This window comes from Colletotrichum karsti (assembly GCF_011947395.1).
Source record: "Colletotrichum karsti strain CkLH20 chromosome Unknown Scaffold12, whole genome shotgun sequence".
NCBI lineage: Eukaryota > Fungi > Ascomycota > Sordariomycetes > Glomerellales > Glomerellaceae > Colletotrichum > Colletotrichum karsti.
This window is the reverse complement of record NW_024065912.1, coordinates 206,444-221,238: the sequence shown is the minus strand read 5'-3', so window position 1 is coordinate 221,238 and position 14,795 is coordinate 206,444. Positions and strand designations below refer to the sequence as shown.

The following is a 14,795-nucleotide window of genomic DNA, read 5'->3' as shown; positions in this document are numbered from 1 at the left end:
TGTTTTGCAACCTTTCTCATCGACCCAGTCGGTTCGCGTCTGGGCCCTCTTCTTTACGTTCGCATCGCGTCTGATGCAGATGTCTTGGTCGGTTTTCTTTCTACACATAAGATGACGCATTGGGCAATGGCTTTTTTTTTTGGACTGGTGTGGTTTCTGCATTCACGAGGTCGGGTTGGGGAGCGGTCACGATTTGACGAAACCGGTGGAGGTTTGCTTCGGGTGGTCGACAAGTCACGAATCTTCTCGAGTTTGTCAAGACGACCGCCGCAACAATATGGTTATGCGAGGCAAACGGAGCGGATATGGGAGGTGTCTGAACAGCATCTCCCCGGAGTCAGGAACGGATCCCACTATTCGCGGACGACTCTCTTCCCTTCCCAGTTCCAGACTCTGGCCCGTTGAAGGGAGATGTGCTCTCCTCGGACGGTGATGACGAACCCTCGGAAAGTACGGACTGCAGAGAGTGAAATCATAGGATTGGAAAGGACGGATGCTTTGAGTGATCGAGATACCTACATACACGGACGGACTTCAAGGGCGTCGTCGAATGCATTTCGGTAGTTGAGATTGTTTTCATGGTAGTTGCGGAAAAGGGAAATGCAAAAAGACCACTTTTGGCAACGAGCAAGACAAACGGTTCAATAAGACCTGCAGCCGTGAGACCGAACATGGGATCGCCCCGCGATGGCACGACCCGCATATCTGGTCGGCGAGAAGGGCTTCGATGCGAGCTAGACCATCCAGCGGTCGTCGGTTAGGGACGAACACAGTGTGGAAGGAAGCCGAGTAAGGCTGAGGCTGAAGGCCGCTGAAGAATTCGGCGGGGGCCGGGGTATTGGATGCTTTTTTGTGTGTGCCGTGGTATGACGCAGGAAAGGCATGGATATGGAGAAACACTGTGATGGTGGTGGTGGTGTAGGCTAGGCTTTTTTTTGTGGTGACACCATTCCCTTTGCGAGTTTAGACCTTTTTGGGCGCGCGTGGTTCGTTTTCTTACGTGCATAAAGGGGAAAGGACAAGGGTTTCTCGACCAACAACATGTGCTTGTTTGATGGTTGTTAGCGCGCCTCGCCTCTCCTCGTCTCGGCTCGGGGAGAAGAAGGAGATGGAGAGATCTTTGTGTAACTGACGCTACGGGATGGAGGTGGGAAGGATGGATGGGGTGACAAGGGAGCAAGCGGCAGGGTGGATTAGTTAGCGGCGGGTATTCGAGGTGAGGCCAGGTCGTACAAAGACGGGTTTGTGCAGTGTTGTAGCGTGGTGTGGTGTGGTGTTGGTTGTATTTTACGATGCATGTTTTTTTTTTCTGTGTCCTTGGCCTGTCGCCTTTTACTTGTGGTCTGTGAGAAGTTCACGAAGTTTGATGGTAGGGGGTTATATGAGCCATATGGAATACACTTTCCACCTTTTCTCCCCGGCCCATCCCTCCGCGCGGAGAGAGTTTCTGCAGCTGCGGTGTGTGTGTGTTGGTTACCTACCCAGGGGAACGGTGCATTTAAGCGTGCGGGTGCTTGCTGCATTGAATGAGGGGGAAGGAAATGTTTAGTTTTAGAGTTGGAATGTTCGGAAAAGTCTTTTTGGGTTCAAGGGGGCCGGGAGGGGATTTGTTGTGTAAGCGGCGGCGGTTGGAAGAAGGTTGTGTGTCCAGTGTTCTTGAGTTGGTGATGCACCCGAGCCGAGCCTGGAGTGACACTTGTGTGTTGGTGTCCCGTATGTCAAGCGCCTGACCTTCTTTTTTTGATTCCGTGGTGTAAGGTTACGGCCGGTCGGTCGGTCGGTCGGTCTGCCTCGTGATTTTTCTCTATTTTTTTGATGGGTTGGGTGTTACTCGTGTTGCGATTGCTACGCTGTGTACTTTGTACAAGTTGAGAAGGGAGGTTTCCGATGGCCTGGTTTAAGAGATTTTTAGTGCGACCGCGTGCTCGGGAATCTTTATATTTTCTAGAATTTCCTCTTGCAGTAATTCGAAAGTTTGTGTTTTGGCGCATATCACGCTGTTGATTTTGACTGTTAAGTACGGGCACGGCGGCAGTGGCAGTGGCAGTGGTATTGGGGGCCGAACCAAAAAAGACGGAAGCTAAGGTAAGGTGTGATGATGGGCTCCGGGGCGGCGGGCGGGGTTGTAGGTGGATTGCGGAGGGCTGAAAACCCGACGGGATGGGTCTGGCGTTTCTGTTTACTTTTTTTTTTTGGTCGTTACCCTCGTCTGGAGAATTAAGGTAGATGGATGGATTCCCGCGGTGTCGATGGGTTTGTGTTAGCGTCGACTTTAATATTGCTGGGACTTTAAAAAATGCTTTACTGGGAGGGATACTTAGTCACGTACCTTGACGGTGTTCGCGGGTGATTTTTTTAGTTTTTGGCCCCCAAGGTGACGCTGGGCTGGGTTTGTGGTGAGGGGGATTGTGGGTTTTTGGAGGCACCTGGGTCACATAGAAAGGTGGGAAAAGCAGTTGATTGAACCTACCTAAGTTACCTAGTTACCATAGTAATGGTTAATTGGTGCTTTCAGAGTCGGGTGGCTTGAGTTGACAACTCTGGCGTTGAGATGAGATGGGGATTATAGCCAGGTAGCTTTTCGGGAACTTACTTTTAGTTGTCTGATTTATTATTCATACTATAGTCACAAAGAATTGCGATCGGGACATGATAGCCGTGTGGATTGTCGGTTGGTTGAGTTGCTGTTCTGTCCACCGACATCCATGGATGACATGCGTTCGCGATGCTGAGCCTCGCTTATCGCCGTCGCCATCGCTGACCACCGCACTAATTCCACAGCTGCAGGCTCCCCGACCACCACCACCACCACCTAAAGGCGCAATCTCACCAGCACGTTACCCATGACGTAGTCTGCAGTCCAGCGACGTCAAACCTGGAACAGTAGACGGCCCAGACGCACCTTCACCTTCTGTGCCTTTCCTTCCGGAGTGCGCGTGTCCAGTGTGTCCAGTGTCTCGAACAGAAACGAGGGAGGTCTGGAACGAAGGAAGGCGCTGGTCCTCTTGGGAAATTGCCCGCCGTCCGTCTTGTGGGAAGGAGAGCTCCCCCTCTCCCTCCTTGCCTGCCGTGCCTTCCGCGTACTTGTAGGACGTAGACGCCGACGTGACTGCCAGACTGGAATAAATCTTGGTTGCCTCCGCTGCAGGGTCGCATTCCACGATCTTCTTCTTGCTCCTTCTGCCTTTCCGGGGGAGAACCATTTTTTCCCCGTATACCCCAAATAACTCCCGTCGTTTATTGTTTCGTCGTCGTGATCTCGTCCTCGACAGTTTCTTCGCTTGCACTTCGTCCGCTCCTACCGTTTTCTTGCACCGTTGCAAATTGCCATACACCTAGTTCCTCGAGTTCCTCTTCTGCCATAGCTGCAACTACCTCTACCCCTACGTCGAATTTTCACCAAAGAGAAAAAAAAAACATTGCACTCGCCCGCCCTGCGCTGCTCCCAAACGACAGGCAGAAAGAACTTGCTTTTGTTTTCTTTTCCTTCTTCTTTTTTTCCCTCGTCGCTCGCTCTCCCTTCTCTCGCTTCTTTTGCGCGCGCAGCATCTTCTCAGAATCATCACGCGCCCTCAACTTCTTTTCCCCCTGCTACCCCATCAGAGTATTCACCAGCATCGCTCTGCGGCATTCTGCTTCGAATCAAATCATACCCAACAGGCTTAATTGGCAACCACTCAGCAATTCATCCGGTATTTCCCCCCCCCCGCCTTCACATTATCCCATTCGGACGGTGGCGGGACCTTTCCCAGCGTCTCCAAAAATGACTTCGGGCGTCTCCATCGACTCCAACGTCCGGCCGGCCTTTTTCAAAAATTCGGCCCTGCCCAGGTCCGACTCCTCCGTCTCCACCACCGCTGCATCAGTCAAATCCATCCGCATCACCGGCACCCATCCACTCGGCAGCCTGCACGTTCACCAACCACTCGACTCGCCGCTGTCGCAAGAGGTCGCCGCCATGAACCCCAACGGCGCCCCCGACGACGATGAGCCGCCTCCTCTGGCGCCCATCGAGGATGATCCCGTCACCGACATTCAGCGCGACCACCAATCCCCAACCCAGCATGAGCACTCCCTCGGCGGCGGCGACATCGTCCTTATCATGGACCTGCCCGCGCACTTCACCGTCGGTTACGACTCCGTCTCCTTCACCGCCCGTGAGTTCCTCGGCGTCAGAGACATCCCGCCCGGCCCTCACTTCTTCTGGGTCTCGGAGACGGAGGCCAGCACCACCCGCTGCGGCTTCTGGATCATCAGCTCCGCAACAGAGAAGATCCACGTCATGCAGTGGGACAAGTTCAACGAGGTCATCGGCGAACCCGCCAGCCAGGTCGAGGCTCGCTTCCAGAAGGATAACATCCGCGACATCTACCCCAAGCTGGCGCCCTACCAATTCCGCGCCCTCAACGCAAATGTCAAGCCCGCCATCTCACAGTCGCCCAGCCCGGACCCCGAGTTCGCAAAGAGCACCAACATCTGGCACCAGCTCACCAACTCCATCACCGTCAACCTGCTCAGCAGAATCACGTCGCGCCAGGCAGGCGACTGGGCGGTGCACACCTCTGACCGCGTCAAGGGCGCACTGATGCTCCCCGCCGAGGTCGAGCTTGAGAAGAGGGTCCCCAACGTGGTCGCGAGCACCGAGCTCAACTTTACCTTCAGTCAAGTTGCCAAAACGTACGACGTAGAAAGTATCGGTTCCGTGCGGACGGAGCAGGCAAACGATGCGACTGCCCATCTCCTGTCGGCGGGCATCAGTGATGAAGACGTTGTCGGCGAGCTCCAGTTTTCCTTCCTCGTCGGCATGCACCTCGGCAACGAGGCTTGTATTCAGCAGTGGTGGCACATGCTGGTCTCTGTCGTGCTCAAGGCCTACACACTGCCTCTCAAGCGCCCTGAGCTCGCGCGCTCGCTCCTGCAGACCATCACCGCCCAGCTCGTCTACAATGAGCGGTACCTCGATGGCTCCGTTCTCGACTACGGCCCGTCATACGCCCGCGATCTGAGGATGGCTCTCATCGTCTACAAGCGCCGTCTTAATGAGATGCTCCTGGCTCTCAATTCGCTCGCAACCCCCGAGCAAGCTGCTGTTGGACAGGCCTTCTCGGACCTCGAAGCCTGGGTGTGGAAGTTCGGCTGGGACATCAGGAGCGACTACATGCGCAAGGGCAAGATTATGCTTGAGGATGGCGAGGAGGTGGACATGGAGTTGACTGATCTTGAGGCTGAGGATGAGCGCGGCGAGTTTGCGGCTGTGGTGGTTGAGCTGGACGAGAGCGGAAAGCAGAAGGACCTTGTCTCATGGGATTAGAGCTCCGGGGTCAAAAAACGCTGGTTGGAAGCAAAGGAGAAGCGTCGTCAGTCGCAGTCACAGTCACAGGCACACTCGCAGGTTCAGCAGCTCCCCCCAGTCTTTGACAACGTGGAGCCGCTGCTGCCTGTTGGTGTGAGGCCGCGCCGGTTCTCATCTCGCAGGACGTCAATCATTGACACTCTGCGACCCAAGTCGAGGACATCGGCCATGATGCACGTTGATTTTTGAGCAGGCATGGGATGGGCTATTGGGTTAGTAATGCATCACAAGGGGAGTTGAGCAGGAGTTTGTAGGATTCTTTTTTGGTATGTAAGCATAAAGAGACTTCATTGTTTTTTGTTTTCTTATATGGAGGACCATGAGCATCGTTGCCAACATGGAAACGAGGAACATTCTGTTCCCTTTTTTCTTTTTCCCTCTTCTTCCTTACGCCATCAAGAAAGACAACGACTCACCAACCAACGAACAACCCATGCTCGCCAAGCGGCGCCAACAGTTTGCCCAGCCCTTCCGGGCGACTTTGTGGCTTCCGGGACCACAGAAGGATGCAGCGGGCCGCATAGGAGGTCGTATTGGGCAAACCGATAAAAAGGATGCCGACCGCCCATTCCGTCTCCTAGGGGGGAGGGAAGACATCAATCGGCGCGAGTAGGTTCGCGAACATCGAATGACACGGTCGGTAACTCGCGAGATAAGGCGTCGAGATGGTACACCTTGCGTCGGCCTTGACGCGGATTCTGCCCCTCGCGGCGGGCCTTGCCGTCGCGGCCCCGAACCCCGTGCGACGACAAACGGCGAGGAGCGACGCGTGTGCGGAGATCGCGACGGCATATGACCTGGCTCAGGCGAACGATTCGATTGGTAAGTCCGCGAATATTACCTCCCAAGAGTTCGAGAGTAAATGATCTGACGATCGTGACAAAGCCGAGGTGAAGCCATCACTGGCCTACGAGTGCTTGCGCTCCGTCCCGGTAGACGTCGAGCGGGACGTCGCGCTGCTCAAGTACCTGCGCCCGTGGCTCGAGTTCCAGAGCACCATCGGCATCCTGCCCTCGCCGCCGGAGGGGTACCTGTATCCCGGGGTGGACATCTTCGGCGGGCTCGATAATATCACGCGAGGGCTCGAGACCGGGGAGTACGAGGCGCAAATGGACTTCGCGGTGGACCTGTACCGGCTCATCAACGTCAAGCCGCGCGAGGGGCACCTGGCGTACGTTCCGCGTCTGGGCAGTTTGATTCAGTTCAGGACGCCCGAGACGTTCATCTCGATTTCGGAGGATGGGGTGAAGATGCCCAAGGTCTATCTTTACTGTGAGTTGACATACGCTTGAGAGAGATACACCAGCTGGTGAAGTCGTCGGCGGACTAACACGCGCTTTTCTTCCACCAGCCGACTACCTCCGCAGCGTCGAGCAGGGCTACGCCCCCTCCGAAGTCACCCGCTTCGACGAGGCCAACATCACAGACCACCTCCAGCAGCGCTCCGTCGACAACTCGCGCGACCAGGACCCGGACGCCGCCTATAACGAGCAGCTCTACACCGCCGCCCTCAAGAACGTCGGCGAGCTCCCCGGCGCGGGGCTCTACACGCACACCACGCTCCCGGACGCCAGCGTCCTCGAGTTCGCCAACGGCACGAAGAAGACCGTCTCGAACTCCGCCTTTGTGGTTGCCAACTTCTCCGGCATCGCCTCCGGCGACGACGTCCACGCGCGCTTCGAGGTCCCCGGCCCGGACGGCGAGGCCGAGGTGCCCGTCAACGCGACCCAGACCCCCTTCGCGCCCGCGCTCGAGGGGTACCCGGAGCCGTTTGTTGTTCATCGGGACCGGTATCTCAGCGGGTACTTGTTCGACGACGACGAGGACGCGGCGCTGGGGGATACGGCCGTGTTGGCGGTGAACAGCTTCGTCTCGCAGAACCAGACGCGCACGGCGTCGTCCGCGCTCTTCGTCAACTACGACCCCGTCGAGTTCCTCCGCGTGACCACGCAGTTCGTCGAGGCGTGCAGGCGGAGGGGGAAGACCCGGCTCGTGATCGACCTCCAGGGCAACGGCGGCGGGCTGGTCGCGAACGCCGTGCGGCTCTACGCCGCGCTGTTCCCGCGGGCCGCCGCCGCGGAGGGTACGATGCACATGAACCTGCGGCTCCGCGCGCACCCGCTGCTCGACTGGGTCGGCTCGACGGCCGAGGGGCTGGGCGCGGACCTGTCGGTGCTGCCGTACCCCGTCGGCTTCAACGGGTTCGTGGACGAGGACCTCCGGAACCTGACGAGCTGGGCGGACTTTTACGGGCCGAGAAAGCTGGGAGACGAGGGGCAGGAGTTCACCAACGTCGTGCAGCCGCTGGAGGTCGCCCCCGGCGGCTTCGACCTCCCCCGGCCCTGGTTCGAGCCCGAAGACACGGTCATCGTGACGGACGGGCACTGCGCCTCGGCGTGCGCGTGGGTGGTAGGCATGATGACGCGGGAGCTGGGCGTGCAGGCGGTCGCGATGGGCGGGCGTCCCCTCCCCGCTCCGATGCAGGCCGTGGGCGGGACCAAGGGCGGGCCGGTGATCGCGCTGGGGCCGTACCAGAGCGTGTACCCGGTCCTGGGCGCCTTGGCGCGGCCGCCGCCGGGGGACGTGGACGTGACGCCGTTCGCCGACGACGTGCCGCCTCTCGCGGGCCCGCCGACGAGTTCGTGGGTCGTGAACTCGGCCAACGTGTACCTCGACGACGATCTGGAGGGCGCGCCGGTGCAGTTCCGGTACGAGGCGGCAAATTGCAAGTTGTTCTACACGTGGGAGACGGTGACGGATCTGAGGAGGTTGTGGGAGGCTGTGGCGGGGGTGAAGTGGAGGGGCGGGAGGTGCGTTGAGGGGTCGACGGCCGGGGGTGAGGGCGGCGGGATGGGGGAGGAGGCGCCGGGGTTTTCGGAGGAGGTTGTTTCGGGGTTCGGGTGGGCTGCCGGGCCGGGAGATGTGGTGCAAGGTGGTAGTGGCGGTGGTTCTGGAGGAGGTAATGATGGAGGTGGAAGTGGTGATGGTGAATCGAGTGGTGGCGAGGATGAGAATGCTGCTGGGTCGATCGGGGCTGGTTGGACGATGTTGGTGGTGATGGTTGCGACGGTGTTGGTGTTTATTTGAGTCACTTCATGAATGTGGATGAGAAGATTAGAGCGGGAAATCGTATCATTCATAATCTAACCAAGTATCTCGTCCAAGCTCGTTATCATCTCTCGTGAAACCCAATTCCCGTAGTCGCCGCTACTATTCGAGGCTGTATCCATCAAGAGACCACAAACCACACGACGGGCGGAGTCCCGAATCCCGTACCAAAAGTCCAAAGCAATTGTCATCAGTCGTAAGCCATTTCTCGTCTCCCATAAACCATCCCATCATCTGACGTCGTCAAAACGTTTCCGCCCCTGCAGGTGTCGTCGTCCCTCAGGCCATTCTCATCAACCAATCCGCTGGCTGGAGTGCGCCAGCGCCCCCAGGCGACCTGCAATAACAGAGGCCCCTTCGCCAGCAGTGTGTTAGCCGGCATCCTTTCTCTGACGGTTGGGAGGTGGGTGAAATACCTGGGGCACCGGGGGAACTGCTGTTCGCGGCGGCGTTGACATTGGCGGCGTTGTTGTTGGCTGAGGCTGCGACGGCGGCGGCGGCGGCAGCTTTCTCCCGTGCTTCGCGCTTCTTCTGCTTGCGAGCTTCTTTCGCCTCGGCCTTGGCTGCGCGGTTCTTCCGGAGCTTCAGGTCTGCTAAAGTAGGAGTGTCACCCTCGGAGGGAGTATCGTCGTTGAAGTAGAAACTTGTCGACGCTTGCTTCGGGTGGAAATTGTTGGACTGAGTGATATCTTCCCATACTGGCGTAGGAGGGTACGGCTTCGTGATGTCGTCTCGCGCGCGCTTGAACTTCTCACTGATCTTCTTGCGGAAGTTCTGCACAGCCTCTGGAGAGATGATTTGCTGTGGGAAAGGCGACGAGTGGCGAGATGAGGCATCGTCTTCGTTGACTTCGTCGAAACCGTCCCGCACGATCAGGCCCCAGTCGTCGGGGTACTTTTCTGCGAGATGAGTCTGCAGGTCCTCCTCCTCTGAGTCGCTGGCGTGGTCGTCATCGCCACCGCCATGCTCGTTGCCGTTTCCTTGGAAGTCTGACGCCTTCTTCTTAGTTCTAGGGGGAACGGTGCCGTCGAGAATGACATTTTGTTCCCAGTAGTTGATGGTAACCTCTACTCCTGTCAAATGGCTGAGTCGCTGGACGAAAGCAACGCACTTGCCGGGCTTTTTGGGGGTGCCACAAGGCGCCCGCGTCAGGTGAATCTCGAATCGCGGCGCGATGCCCTTCGCTCGCAGAGTCTTCCTCAAGCTGCGGAGGTCGTGGATAGTGACCTTCCTGTGGGTGCGACAGCCGTAAGCCTGGAGCAACGCATACACAAGAAATGCCGACAGCTTCTTCTCGGTATGACCCGCAGCCCAGTCCCCCACGTCTTGGGCCGTCGCCTTCTTTCCATGGCTATCGTAAGGGGAGCCCATCTTCAGGTCCAGAAGCTTGGCAATTTCCTTCACACGACGTGTCCATCTCGGGTTGTGAAGGACATCGGCGTTGTTAGGGTCGACCAGCTTGAATCTGTCTCCGCTGATGCAGAGACACAGGACGTGGAGCGAGCCAGACGCGTCGCGGTTGGCGAGGAACGCGCAGGTTTTGAGGCTGAAGATGTGTTTGGCCTTGTGCCACGACCTGCCGGCCTCATACTGGGCTTTTCCGATCGATTGCAGGACCTTGAAGGAGGGACCGGTCTTCCGAAGCACGTAGAGGCCGTCATGGACCTCCCACATGCCGTTCTCGATATTGTACTCCGAGCCAGGAAGCAGCTCTCCACGACCGACCTCCATCAGCGCGTCGAAACGAGGGCCGGCGTCGGTCATCCTCTTAAAAAAGAAGATATTGTCAGTCGGGGTCTTGTCGATAGCGATGTGGAGATTTGCGAAGGACCTGAGATCGAGATCGTCATCTTCATGCTTGACGGCGAGTTCGCTGGCAGGCGACTCCGAGATAGCAACTTGTGATGACGATGACGGAGACGGGGTTGAGTTCGGCCGGTGCTCAGTAGTCAGAACAGCGACATCGTAGTCCATCATCTCCAATGCTATGACCGGCTCGGAGGCGGTCTCGGCGGGCGTGCTCGTCATGACGATGGCAGTGACTTCAAAGACACCTGCTCGAAACTTGTCAGTAGATGAACCACGACAGGAGGAAGGAAGGAGCAGAGCGGGCAGAACACGATAGAAGAAAAGGACGAAATTAAGAAATCGCAGATAAACTGTGAATGAGGGAAACTTACTCGGCGAGAGGTAGTTCGGTTTTGGATCTGAGGCGATATTGGATAGACGGCCGTCTCGGGTGAAGGCAGGTGCACCGCAAGTGTCCCAGGGTCGTCGAGGAGGACCGGAGAATGCCGACGAACTTGACAGGCAGGAGCGCAAAACTTGAAGCTGAGGGTGTGACTGAAGAGAGCGAGGTGGGTTGGATGGAAAATGTAGTTCGAGTTGAGCGGGAGTTTGAACTAGAGTGACGGAGGAAGGGGTAGAGGCAGGTCACTCCACGCAGCGATGACAGAGAAGAAAATCGAGGCGCCGAAGCGAAGGGCGAGAAGAGAAAAAAAAAAGAGGGATAGATGTCGCTCTGTGGTAACTCGAGGAGAGGGGCGTGTGATGTAGAGTTGCGACTGGAAGGCGAGGCCGAGCTTAGTCGTTGTGATACGAGGGAAGAAAGATTGATCTTCGACACGCGAAGGGATAGATGGTGGAGTGACAAGAGGGAAGTTGGGGGTGGGGTGGGTGCGTGGTGAAGAGGTGGTGGTTGTGATGGGTTGAAGAGAGGTTTCGAAAGTTCGCGATGCTCTGAAAGGCTTCATATAAGGTGGGCGGTGGCGCTCACGACCGCGCTAGCAGTTCATCAAGCTCAGGAAGGAGGTCAGGCGAGGAAGGCGCGATAGGATGGGATGGGATGAAGCATCATCTGTGTGTCGTTGGAGAGTCCCACGTGAAGAATCACTATCAACACCAAGACACGAGACGAAATAGGACGAATTCAGACATCACGACAGCAAAGTCTCGAGGCAGGAGGGAGGGGGGCATAAATTCATGAGCCGCAGAGGGGGGCGCTACACATTACATACTCAGCCAAGAATAGAACGATATCATGAACGCCCGGGTTTGGAAGACGGGGGACGTGGAACTTGAATTCGGGAGAGAAGAACGTTGGTCAGGGTTTTTGCCAAACCAAAACCGTTGTAGTCTTTGAAATCGTGAAAACCCGTTGTGCAAATCCATTTTCAGACGCCTAAAAACCCGAAGTGCCCTGTCCCCTTTTTGAAATTCTTGTCATGCCGTACAGTCCCGTTTCCGTGAACCCTCATTTTTGTTTGTACCACACAAGCAGCAGGGCTCAATTGATGATTGGGGTATTTGTTTATTTGGTGGTGGTGAAGAAACGAATGATTTACTCGTCATCCTCCTCCTCCTCCTCGGCCTCAGCGGTGGTCTGGGCGATACCTGAGGGAATGTCAGCACGAGTTTGGTCAATTGGAAGAGACAGGCGCGAAAACGTACGGTCCAAATCACGCTGGCCGGACTGGGTGATGCGGCGGCCACCCTTCTCCTCGTCCTGCTCAAGGACGCCGATCTTCTCGAGGGCCTGGACGATCTTGCGGTCGACGGAGCCGGAGGCGTCGACGTGGTGGGAGGGGCGGACGCCGCGGTTCTTGGCGGAGCCGTGGACCTTGCGGAGGCGGCCGATACCGACGGTCTTGCGGAGGTAGATGTGGCGGGCGACGGAGGCGGCGCGCACGTAGAACCAGTCAATGTCCTGGGGAGGGAGCTCCTTGGCGGGGCCGGTCTTGACGATGTCGACCCAACCTTTTGAGACGGGATGTTAGCAAGCTGTAATAGTCTCGCGGGTGAGGAGGATCAGTCAGTTACATACCGGGGATGGGCAGCTTGCCCTGACGCTTCAGGAACGCAGCGTAGGCGTTGATGAACTTTTGCGCCTGTTCGGGAAGAGAAAATCACCAATTAGCAATGATTCCGTCATCAGAAGTCTTTCGACTCCCTCGCGCCTGCTCCATTTTTGTGTGTTTTGATTTTCCCCCTCGAATTGGTGATGTTGCAATCTCCTTTCTTTTCCATGCACACGCGCATCTCCTAGCCGTCGACTGCCCTCTCTCGGATGGACGAAGCCTGCCCCGCTCACACACGCACACACATACACGCCTCTCTCTCTCTTGTCGCCAGGAAATGCGACATGGCAAAGATTGTAGTGGTCGCGATGGGGTGATGGTCGATGGCGAAGCTTCGTGCCGTTGTGTAGAGGAGGACAGTCGCGCGGTATCATCGGAGAAGACGTGGCGTTGGATAGAAGAAATCCATTTTCGAGGTTCTTCTCTTTTTTTTTTCGTGGAAAAATGTTCGCTCGGGCTTGGGCCTAGGAAGGATAGCGGTTTGAACCTACATCGACATCGCGGACAGAGACACCACCGGCCATTTTTGCGGTATTGATTTGAGGGGTTGGGGAGGGAAAAATGGGTGCGGCGTTGGGCGGTTGGGGAAATTTGGCGATGAGATCGGTCAACGTGATACACGGAGATGTTCGCGATGCGATTTTTTTTGGTGGTTTGCAAAACGGGCCTGGGATTCGCGGCCAGGGCAGAAAGCCCTGGGGTCCGTGCGTGTCATCACGTGGATCTGGTTTGACAAGGCTCACCGGTCACCGAGCTGAGTGACTGCGCTAGTACCGATTGGGGTCCCGGCGTGGTGGGGAATTCTGCAGGCCGGGCGCCGAGATGAAGAGGGGTTCGGATTTTATGTTCCTTGAAGGTGATATCTTTCTCATTAACACTACTATGTACTCCTCAGTTATTGTTCCTGGTCGAATACCTGGGCAGTGACAATGGATAACAAGCGCAGTACTAGAGCTGATAACAGCGGCAAGGATAGGCATAGAGGTACAGATGCAAGTGTTGGATCGCGTTCATTCTGTCAATAATCATTATTATATGCCCGGTCCTCCTCTCGCAACAAAAATGCAAAATGCCTACTTCGGGAGTCTCTTGCGCCATGCAACACGAGCAAGGTCATAGGACCCAGGTATCATTCTCAAACCCATACATATCCCATATCCAATATCCCATCCTATTTTTTCAAGTCTAGTCAAGCTCACGTAACGGACACCGCAACCATCAAAGCGTCTATGCCCAGTTGGCCAGGACGGCCATCACACCGGCACCCAGGGCAACGCAGCCGAAGGCGAACAGCTGGATCTTGAGCGGGGAATTGCGCATCTGAGGGTTGAACATGAACTCGTGCGCCAGCAGCTCAACCAGACCGGTGTACATGAGGATACCGGCGCTGATAGAGTCGAAGATTCCGTTGACAAGGGTCTGAGTCTCCGCGCTGCTGGGTCTCGCGGCAAGGCCGATGGCGATGGCGACGGGGGTTGAGAGACCGTAGATGCAGGCGAGGATGTGCGGCCACCATTTTCCGTGAGCAGGCCAGTGGGCGACGGCGAGACGGGAGCCGAGACCGAGGCCCTCGAAGAACTGGTGGAAGGTGAGGACGATGAGGAGAACGACGAGCTCGTCGCTGGTGGCGAGGACAAGACCGATGAAGATGGAGTGGAACACGACACCGAACTCGAGGATGAAGATGGCCGTCAGCTGGCCGGCGAGACCGGTGTGGCTGTCTCCCTCGACGTGGTCGCGGGCGTGGCCGAGATGGTCGCGTCCGCCGGGAGGGTAGCTGACGTCGTCCGGAAGTCCGGGCACCTTTCTGGGGTCGACGAAGCCGGCGCCCCGCTCAGCATCGCCGTTGTCGTGCGGGCAGACCTCGCTCGCGCTCGTCTGGTCGGCACCCTGGTCCTTGACCTTAATAGGGACATCGGTGCCGTTCATTTCGTGTCCGGAGTGGCTGTGGGAGAAGGCTCCGGAGCTCACGTTGGAGGCGACCATCTCGATCAGGAACATGACCATGACGGTCATCAGGCCGATGGCGAAAGCCCAGTCGTACTCGCCGAGCCTAGGCGCCAGACACTCATTGTGCAGGGCTTCGACACCGGGAGCGAGGAGATGCATCCAGGCGGTGGCGATGATGACACCGGTACCAACGTACTTGAAGATGAAGAAGGTCATCTTAGGGACGTGCATCCTGCTGGTGCGGGCCAGGAAGATGGGCAGGAAGCCACCGAGGAGCGAGGCGACGAGGATGATGAAGATGGAGGCGATGCGCAGGGGCATGTTGCTCACGTCGATGGCCGCGGCACCGCAAGCGTTGGTAGCCTCTTCCGCGGCGGCACCGCCGTCATCCTGGCGAGCGGCCAGGAGCCTCGCCGCCGAAATCTGCAGAGGGTTCATCTTGGTTTGTTTGCTTTTTTCTGGCGAGTGCCGTAATGTGGTGGAGAAGCGTCCTCGTTTTAACAAGACAGCTGGGCACCCTGAGGGAA

The 14,795-nt window shown here is 57.1% G+C and overlaps 5 protein-coding genes across 5 annotated transcripts; 2 read left to right on the top strand and 3 right to left on the bottom strand.

Annotated features, from left to right (window-relative positions):
* Positions 1–3,763: 3,763 nt before the first annotated feature.
* Positions 3,764–5,311, top strand: CkaCkLH20_04471 (AAR2 protein; the record flags this gene model as incomplete). Its single annotated transcript, XM_038887190.1, has 1 exon — positions 3,764–5,311. One exon carries the CDS (start codon positions 3,764–3,766, stop codon positions 5,309–5,311), a length of 1,548 nt encoding a protein of 515 aa, XP_038747356.1.
* A 707-nt stretch (positions 5,312–6,018) lies between these two features.
* Positions 6,019–8,440, top strand: CkaCkLH20_04470 (peptidase s41 family protein; the record flags this gene model as incomplete). Its single annotated transcript, XM_038887189.1, has 3 exons — positions 6,019–6,175; positions 6,239–6,625; positions 6,705–8,440. 3 exons carry the CDS (start codon positions 6,019–6,021, stop codon positions 8,438–8,440), a joined length of 2,280 nt encoding a protein of 759 aa, XP_038747355.1.
* A 314-nt stretch (positions 8,441–8,754) lies between these two features.
* On the bottom strand, positions 8,755–10,489 carry CkaCkLH20_04469 (uncharacterized protein; the record flags this gene model as incomplete). Its single annotated transcript, XM_038887188.1, has 2 exons — positions 8,755–8,816; positions 8,878–10,489. The coding sequence occupies 2 exons, from the start codon at positions 10,487–10,489 to the stop codon at positions 8,755–8,757; spliced, it is 1,674 nt and encodes a 557-aa protein (XP_038747354.1).
* A 1,312-nt stretch (positions 10,490–11,801) lies between these two features.
* CkaCkLH20_04468 (40s ribosomal protein s19) lies at positions 11,802–12,842 on the bottom strand (the record flags this gene model as incomplete). Its single annotated transcript, XM_038887187.1, has 4 exons — positions 11,802–11,854; positions 11,912–12,217; positions 12,285–12,348; positions 12,810–12,842. The coding sequence occupies 4 exons, from the start codon at positions 12,840–12,842 to the stop codon at positions 11,802–11,804; spliced, it is 456 nt and encodes a 151-aa protein (XP_038747353.1).
* Positions 12,843–13,545: 703 nt separating this feature from the next.
* Positions 13,546–14,706, bottom strand: CkaCkLH20_04467 (plasma membrane low affinity zinc ion; the record flags this gene model as incomplete). The annotated part of the gene is made up of 1 exon (XM_038887186.1): positions 13,546–14,706. One exon carries the CDS (start codon positions 14,704–14,706, stop codon positions 13,546–13,548), a length of 1,161 nt encoding a protein of 386 aa, XP_038747352.1.
* Between the last annotated feature and the right edge of the window lie 89 nt (positions 14,707–14,795).